The sequence below is a fragment of the Asparagus officinalis genome, chromosome 1 (assembly GCF_001876935.1).
Source record: "Asparagus officinalis chromosome 1, Aspof.V1, whole genome shotgun sequence".
NCBI lineage: Eukaryota > Viridiplantae > Streptophyta > Magnoliopsida > Asparagales > Asparagaceae > Asparagus > Asparagus officinalis.
The window spans coordinates 131,493,677-131,502,791 of NC_033794.1; the positions used below are offsets into that span (position 1 = coordinate 131,493,677).

The following is a 9,115-nucleotide window of genomic DNA, read 5'->3' on the forward strand; positions in this document are numbered from 1 at the left end:
TCGTATATGATTCATAGTTTTTTTTTAATGAATGACCATAAATCCAAGGGGGCATACCACACAGAGGAAAATAGTTCACAAACGTTAAAAACAAACGAACAAAATAGTATAGACGCATATTTAATACAAAATCCAGAGGCATATGAAGATAATAGTTCCATACTTGACAGCATGTTCTGAAAAATATTTCCCGGGTTGCCTCTGACGAAGGGTGTGTAGATCTCCCCCTGGGCAAAACTCCATTACCAAACATGAGAACTTCTCTGTCTCAAAGTGGGTATATAATGTTGGAAGAAATGGATGGTCTAAACTTTGCAATATCTCCTTTTCCGTCTGAGCTCTAAGCAGCTTCTTGCGACTTGCCAATGCTACCTTGTCCATCACCTTCATAGCAAAATAACTTCTAGTCCCATTCAACTCTGACAAATAAACACTTCCAATATCTCCACAACCTAATCTCTTGAGAAGCCTAAAATGGCTCAGACCCAGAACACCATATTTAGCTCTGATTGACTGGATTGCTTCATATCTGGAATCATTTGCTTTGTGAGGTTTGCTGACACTACTGCTAATGGTGCTGGAAGTGCTCTCGTCACTGACATCACTGCATGTGCTAGCTCGACACATACTACTCTTGCCACTCTCCAAAAATTCAGCCCTATCACTGATCTTAGCACTAACTTTACCTGAAGCAGAGCTATTCTTTCCACTGCCTTGGTCTGATTTTTTCTTTTCTTGGTCTTCAATGACTTTTTCCGGACTCATGCTCTCAGTCAATTGAAGCGATTCTACCCGGGAGGTTTCCTGAATTAACTTTTCATCCAAAGAATTGGTTTTTGTAGGAACTTTGTTCAGCAAAGCAACATTAATTGGTTCTGCGCCTTTTATTACTTCGGATTTTGGCGATCCTTTAGCGATACTGGGTACTGATTGGAGTGGCTTAGGGATTTGAATAGGAGAAGGACTTTGAGAAGATGGCTCTTCTATTTGGCTGGTATTTGACGCCATCGATCTGAACAGTGATCTCTGTAACTTATTAGGGGAAAGAGATATATAAACTGCTCCAATATCTCAAGTAGAAACATGCCATCCAAAATGTACTTCGATTTGATTCTTCCTTCATTGCTCCTTTATCTAAATAAGCAAATTACAAACAGAAATTAGCTTTTTTGCCCCCCTAAAGAAGGTAAGCTACTTCTAAAATCATATAATACTAACAAAGGGAAAATATTCATTAAAATTTATTTAGAAAAGGTAAAACCAAAGATCAGTTATCACAACTCTAGATCTAGATTCCAAATCAACAGCCTAGAAAATAAATATCTCCATGAAAATTTGTCGAAAACAACAAAAGGGGACAGATGAAAGCGAATACAATATCTTTTTAAAAAAAAATCAAATCGCCAACCACGAAGATTTTCACTATGAAAAACTGATCACCGTGAACGCCCAGATAGAAAAAATGACAATCACCACGAAATATCAAAGAGAGAAAGAAATTAGAGAACTGATACTTTTATTGTAAATTCCAAGAGTCCCCCGCTTCAAAACCCTAACGCTAAAGATCGAAACCCTTCTAAACTAAGCAATCAGTTTATTATATGAAAAAAGTCGAAAAAATAGGAAGAGAAGGGATCCAAAAGATAATACCTGGGAGCTAAAGATCGCATTTTTAGGGTTTTTGTTGAGGATTCGGAGGAGAGAAGAAAGAGGGGAAGAGGGAAGAAGAGGGAAGGGTGAGGGAAAATAAAAAAGAAAGTTTTTAATTTGTTGGTTATACGATCCCCTTTTTTTAATTAAAGAAAAGAAAATGGTAAAGGTGAGTCCTTCTCATTATCAAATTATTAGAGCATACTCTCTCTACCCCCCACTCAAAAAAAAAAAAACCCAATTTCTTAGGATTCTTTTCACTTGATTAGAAGTTTTTTTTTGGAACAAGCCTCTTGGGTACTTGTTTAGTTCTAATGTTATATCAAACTAAATATGACTAAATGACGTCAGCAATATTCTATAAAAAAAAATTCGAGTTCAAACTCTATTAAGCCCCCGTGGTTTCATCTGCGAATCTATTAAGCACATGTGGTTTTTTTCGACTCTATTAAGCCCTCGTGGTTTCATCTGCGAATCTATTAAGCCCCCGTGGTTTCATCTGCGAATCTATTAAGCCCCCGTGGTTTCATCTGCGAATCTATTAAGTCCCATTTGAAATTCAAAGCACGGGGCTTAATAGATTCGTAGATGAAACCATAGAGGCTTAATAGAGTCAAAAAAAAAAAAAGAATGAGGGCTTAATAGATTCGTAGATGAGACCACATGGGCTTAATAGAGCCGAAAAAAACCACAGGGGCTTAATAGATTCGCAGATGAAACCACGGGGGCTTAATAGATTCGCAGATGAAACCATATGGGTTTAATAGAGTTTGAGTTCATTTTTTTTTTTTATGTTTCTCAATTGTCTATTATACATTTTATGGGGTTGGAAGGCTATCAGGAGAGGTTGATAGACTAGAGAAATCTTGGCTAATATTCTTCAGCCTTATAAAGTCTCGATAGCTAGACTAAATAAAGCAGCATAGTATTATTATAGGGGACCGTTAAAATTGGCCGTCCATGCTCGTACTTTTGTTTTATGCTTCCTGATGAACCTCTATTTTTATTTTGTGTTTCAAGAGTAAAGTTTGTTTTTACCTGTGATTTTGATTTCGGTCAGGATTTATGTGCTCTTTTTATCTTTTACGGATATTTTGCCCCTTTGATGGATAGTCATTATTTGTGTGTTCTCTCTTATTAAGTTAATTTTAGGACGCGTAGGTGTGAGCTCATGGTCATCTCAAATGTGGGAACGTTGAAGAAAACTTAAATAGATTGAAAACTTATTAGATTTATCTTTTATAGAAAAAAGTGCGACTCTTATTATAGTCACTTGGTATCCGTACAATAACATTCATAAAAGCTAACAGATGATCTCAAAGAGAGGCGTTGGAGAGACCGCATAGTAGAGCACAACGAAATTCTAATCTAATCATTGTAACTTTGCAATTTATACATGTGCTGCTGTGCATTTAGATATATCCAATTCACTTATTTGGATGTTTCCACGAGTCCAACCTATTAATCATTCCCATATTTAGTGTTTGTGGGTTATTGGAGCCATGTTTTGAACAAGTGACGAGGCGTGAAGAAATATGCTAAAGAATATTCTCTAAAAAATAAATCCGAGTGGTGAATGAAATACCTGACTAAAATACTATAGGTGGGGGTATAAAGGTCAAAACCCCCAATTTAAAATAAAAAAAATATCACAGGGACCCAAAAACATGAGACCCTACATGTGACAGGTGAGGTGTCGGCTCCTTGTCCCGTGATGCACTGTTCATGAACAGTGCATCATGGGATAGGGAGCCGACACCTCACCTGTCTCATGTAGGGATGAACAGTGCATCATGAGACATGTCTCAGGTAGGATCTCATGTTTTTTGGGTCCCCGTAGAACCACCTTTAAAATAAGTTTTATCACTTCTTCCCAAACCTCAAATATTTTCCCAAATAAATAAATAGGCGATCGTGATAGAATGCATTTGTCATTTTTCTTACTCATCCAAGAGAAAGAGAAACATGGAGAAAGAATGATTTAGACATCGTAGAAGAAATGTCGGGAAATACTGTCCATGCGAAATCACCATCAAACATTTATTAAATAAAAAAAAAAGAGGCGAATAATGCATCGAATTGGACTCCCAGCTTTTGACCGGACCTAACTTCTTGCTAAAGTGTGTTGGAGGTGTGGCCAAATTTCATTGGGCGTCAATGCGAATGGAAAAATAAAAAATCATATGGAGGACCCTCGCGTATGAAAAATAAACATAAACAGCACACAAAATACATAATAACAGTTAAAATCCATCAGCCTAGGAATTATCAACAGTACAGACAATTTGCGCTTTTTTCCGATTTTTAATTTCATGTCGTCGTATGAGCTGATGTTTCCAGGTGCGAGGGCATTTCAGGTGATTTTCCTGGGTATTTACTCCTTTTCTGAACACGAGGGCGCTTATAAGAAATTGAATGATACTATCTACCCATACTCAAAACTAATTTAGTTTCTTTTACAAGCTTGAAAATTCTTACACCATGCTAAATTAATACATATGAACCACTCGAGAATCGCAATCGCAATCGAAAACTCTTTCGTTAATATCGAGAGTTCGAATAAGTTGTAAGTATGAAACTTGACCTATTAAGTACTATGAAAGCTCGGAGATCACGCGTTCGCATTTTCCTTCTAAGATCTTCACAGCTTCAGTAAAAAGCACTTCAGGGGGTAGAGCTCCTGCTGATTCTATTGTAACTGCACAAAGTAGATTAAGGAGGGGGGAAAAGCATTAGACCACACCGTGAATAATAATATTTGTCAACAATACTAGCAAGAACGATGTATCCCTTTGACATATCAACAAGATAAAAATAACTAATTACAAAAACAAAAAAAGGTTGCCAGAAATGCAAATTTTGCAGCTTATTTCAAGTAGAAACAACTTACCTCATCTCTATATTATATTATTGTCAAGTCCATTCATGGAATCATGATTATCTTTATCATTGTTGGCCTATCTCGTGTTGGTTTCCTATATGATATATATGAAAATTTAACATGTTTCGTTCACGTATAACCTGGACCTAGAATTTATTTAGAAAAAACCGGACCAAAAACTGGACCCCATTTTTTTGTCATGCTGCTGTGTTTTATCGAATTCTAAGTCCTGTTGCATTTTCTCAAAATTCAAAGTTCATGCTTCTCGACATATCATTATTGGAACCCAAACTCGTTGGTTATATTAATGAACATAAAAATTTCCGAGGCATCTTCAAAGGAAAAAAACCCAGCAACATAAAAATGAACTATTTGCTTAACAACGATTTCTCCTATTATTTTTATTTAAACTTTTGACAATAACCAAGAAAGATATCCAGATCCCAAACTCTTTATTGAATGGGGTGAAAGCAAAAACCAGCACAGCATATGCTGTGCAGATAATGTATAAGGTCACCAGGTCATGATTTTAAGGGAATGCTTCTTGTTAATAACACATGCTGTGTGTGACTCCGGAGAAAAAAAAAAGAGGCTTACAGATGAAATGGTCTTTAACACGCCTTAGTTCCACAAGATCTTCGCCTCCCCCTCGAATGCATTCTCTGCACAGTGTACAAGCTCGTGGATTTACTACCACCGCTCTCTTCTCACCTACCCAGATGCCAGAAACCATAGACAACAATATAAGGATAAAGCAATACTTAAAATGAAAAAAGATTGAAAAGATTCATGATGTAACGGAAATAAGCACAAAGATCAAAAGCTATAATAAGTGAGGATCAAGAAAAAGGGACTAACAAAGGGAAACAAATGCAAGCTCTAGTAACATTATCTTAAATAGCAAAGTGAAACAAATGAAAATTCATTTGTTACTTGTATGCAATACTTCTCTTGCGCCTCCTTGGCTGCCTTACCTCAAATATATTATTAAGCAACTGACAGATTAATTCATGGATTCTAATAGATTTATTCATATGGAATGAATGTGACGCCGTCAAAGAAAAAAGTAACGAACATTAATATTATAATCATGAATAACAGTATCTTTTCAATGCACATATATGAAACAAAGAGACATCTAACAACCCCACAACAATGCAATCACAACATTTAACAACAGGAAGTGTACACACAATACAAGTAGGTTAGCTTAGCTACTAAACTCGAATCAACAATTATTATTACATTATTTCACATGAGTAACACTAGCAAAGACTAGGGGAAGACACAACTGAAAGCTAGATTTATTAGTCAAAGACAATGTCATCAAAAGTACTCGTATCATTTAAAATAAAAGCCTAACCTTTTCCCATATCCTCAATATCAAAGACTTTTGTTGGACACTTTGCAGCCAGGCCTTCTGCATCTTCATTTCTTACTTCTTTCAACAAGACAACCTAACAATAACAAAGCATATTTACAAGAAAAACTCAAATGCGAAAGGCGATATGTAAGTATCTCCATATTGCCTAGCAATTATAGAATCAAGAACATAGTTATATGTGTCACACCTCAGGGAGCATCCTGTACCATGCTGTAGACACAGGAGACCACTTGGCATGGGTTTTGCCAATGCCTTTCACTGCATGAGCTTCAAGTTCAATTGCCTAAGGAAAATAAATCTTTTTGTGAATATAATGATATATACAAAAATGTAAGGATTGAAACTTTCAACATCAATTAAAGCTACGTTTTGTCCAACTTCATCTGTCATTATAAGAGTTGAAAGATTGCACTACAACTATATGCAAAGTTACATTATCACAGATGAGTTTGTAAATCTATTTGGCTGGTGTAGAAAAGAACCCCATTACCAATGGCCCAATGTTGAACATTCTGTTCACAATGTAATGCATATGGATAGGCGAAATGGGCTCAGAGAGCTAAAAAACATTCACTGCCAGATTTACAGTTACTATCGAAAGCGAACAAGAACATGTGAAAAATAAATGGCAAGCGGTGAAGGTAATGTTTTAAAAACCAAACAAGGAGGAACATTTGCAATATAATAATAATAACAATAAGAGTGAAGATTTTATCCTGGGTCAAATACATGAATAGGTTTCTCCTTCTACAATATTAAGAACAAATGAAAAATAAAGCCTTCACCAACCCACCCACCCACCCACCCATCTGGGTTGGCTATAATGAACATTTTCTTCCATTCAATTCCATCAAAGGCAGTCTCCTCAGTTAAATTTAATCACGTCCTCTTACTGCCTCAATCCCGGCCCATTTAGGTCCATCTGTCTCCTTGTACAATCAAGTAGTTTCTTGTCTCTGCTCTTATATTACTATTGCAGTTCAATTAACTGCTAATGTTCACAGATCATTTTTCTAACTTGGCATCAACAGTAGCTCATCCAAGTTTCAGAGGCATTGTGATATCAGTTCACTTTAACTACTATAATGAACAAATTTCAAGACAGTTTATCTTTCCTATGCAAGTCAATCATTGAAGGGAAGAGATGCATTTTGCTTGCCAAAATCTGAAATGTCGACGACTAGTGTAATGCTTGTTAGAAGACTCTTTTCCCTCACCTCATACTATATAAACAATCCATTAAGTAGATAAGAAGTGGTACCAAAGAAGAATAAGGATTCACAGAATTACCTGTCCTGGCCCAAGTTTTGATATGATTATATCTCCATGCTTCACTCTAGGTGGATTCTTTGAAAGTTCTGGCAGCGAAGCTTGACTGCAGCTAAACGAAGTATACCCTTTTTGATTGCCAGAGGGATTACGTAATTCCATCGGTAGCTCACTTCCATTTGGCAGCCACTTCAGTTGATCTGACTTTACTGAATATCAACATAAAATTCATGATGTATCAGACAAGAGCTAGAGTTTTGTACATTGACATATAACCAGGAATCGCCTTTAGTGGAGGAAATGGAAGATGAAAAAGGTTAGAAATAAAAAAGAAAATATTAATGTTCATGAATGAGACATACAAAGCCTCAATAAGTTAATGCTATAGACTTCTTTTTTCTTCTTTTTTCTTCTTTTTATTATTATTTATTTTTGTTTTTATTTTTTAAGAGATCAAACCATTCAAGTGCTAATAATAGGTTATGATCTCGCTCTTGCAGGTTTCAGCTGACAGGAAGGCACAGACATACACGTACTCCATTGGGCTTTAACTATGGTCATCTTTTCAAATAAATGGTTAAACAGCTAAATCTGAACTTTTTCCCCAATAAATAAATAAAGGTTTCTGATCTTGCATTTGCAGCTTTTTGGCTCACGGAGAGTTTCAAAAATAAGGTGGTAGAAACGTTGGAAGTTTCCTAAAAGAAGAACATTGTGCACGCTCACACACACACACACAAACAGAGAGAAACATGTGCATACAACAAAGCATCCACCTCTAATTCCATAAACCAATGATTAATCTTTTACTATCTTCCCATGAGAAGCTAGAATTCATACAGTAACTTTCTAATAATACTGCCACTGAAATAGAGAGCTTTGCTGGAGTTGAGATATAAAACCATGATGGAAATGCATAGAAAAGTCAGAGAAAGGGAAAGAAACAAAGGAACATATAGGTAAACCTTATAATCCCAAAGATTTCAACCCTTCAATGATTTGGTCTTAAAACCCAACTCCATTGATCAAGCAACAACCATCAGAACAAACCTATACAGGACATATTATACCTGTACGGCGTGGGCCACCCTTTTCACATGAAACCTCCAACTTGAAGACTAATGTATTTCTCTCATTCGGAACATCATTTTCTGCAAAGAGAATTTATAAGATTAAAACGTAGTAACACTCCTAACAAGCAAAAACAAAGAAGAATAACTTAGACAAACCCGATAGATCATCAAACAGTCTCGGATCGACCGCGAGAGGAATAAGCCCCAGCCGATGAGCTAACACTTCGTCATTAATCACCGAAGTATTATCAAGAAAAAAAACCTTCTCAATAGCCATAGTGGGCACCTAAAAAACACACAATCAGAACTTCTAAATTCTAACCCAATCAAAACATAAATAAATAAATAATTCACGTCAAACATCATTCACCTCAGCTATAAGGATCCTTCTGAATGCATTAGCCAACGCAGCATCAATGCCAATCATATCGAATTCCATCTCGTCCTCAGATAACTTGTTAACCACCACTTTGAAGTTCTTGCAGAAGCTATCAAGTTGCAGACTGTTGTCAACTCCCATGGCAGCATAAGCACCAGAGTAACTCACACCCTCTGTCTTCATATATCAAACAAAGATAGCATATTTCAGCGGATAATTTCTTTAAATTTTAATTAATAAAAACAGTGAATTGGGGCGTCAGACTTGCAAACGACCCGAGTTCTCTGAAGCTCTAAATGCTCAGGGAGTTGGCCTGTTGGGACATCGGGCATATCGAGAGCAGAAAATTTCTCCTTTTTACCCATTTAAGTAACTGATCGATGATAATTTCTGAAACAATTTGGATAAAGAATCGATTTATGAAATAAATTAGATCAAGAATCAATCTTTTTTTTTGGTGGGTTGGGGGGGGGGGGATT

General features: G+C 36.3%; 2 protein-coding genes across 3 annotated transcripts in view; both read right to left on the reverse strand.

Annotated features, from left to right (window-relative positions):
* Window positions 1-1,754, reverse strand: part of LOC109825220 (serine/threonine-protein kinase D6PK-like) — a 7,443-nt gene extending 5,689 nt beyond the window's left edge. The window contains exons 1-2 of the mRNA XM_020392043.1: window positions 1,651-1,754; window positions 164-1,134 (exon numbers count right to left, since the gene is read on the reverse strand). Of these exons, the coding sequence (XP_020247632.1) occupies window positions 164-1,008 (845 nt within the window). The 5' untranslated portion in view covers window positions 1,009-1,134; window positions 1,651-1,754. The remainder of the gene's footprint in view (window positions 1-163; window positions 1,135-1,650) is intronic.
* LOC109825289 (DNA-directed RNA polymerases I and III subunit RPAC1) overlaps window positions 4,052-9,115 on the reverse strand; it is a 6,723-nt gene continuing 1,659 nt past the window's right edge. Inside the window, exons 2-10 of one of the 2 annotated variants that reach the window (XM_020392223.1) lie at window positions 8,881-9,026; window positions 8,628-8,809; window positions 8,414-8,543; window positions 8,255-8,335; window positions 7,206-7,393; window positions 6,103-6,198; window positions 5,895-5,988; window positions 5,129-5,242; window positions 4,052-4,348 (exon numbers count right to left, since the gene is read on the reverse strand). In XM_020392223.1, the coding sequence (XP_020247812.1) occupies window positions 4,245-4,348; window positions 5,129-5,242; window positions 5,895-5,988; window positions 6,103-6,198; window positions 7,206-7,393; window positions 8,255-8,335; window positions 8,414-8,543; window positions 8,628-8,777 (957 nt within the window). In that variant the 5' untranslated portion in view covers window positions 8,778-8,809; window positions 8,881-9,026 and the 3' untranslated portion in view covers window positions 4,052-4,244. Of the gene's footprint in view, window positions 4,349-5,128; window positions 5,243-5,894; window positions 5,989-6,102; window positions 6,199-7,205; window positions 7,394-8,254; window positions 8,336-8,413; window positions 8,544-8,627; window positions 8,814-8,880; window positions 9,027-9,115 lie in introns of both variants that reach the window. The other variant, XM_020392150.1, reaches the window with a different exon arrangement.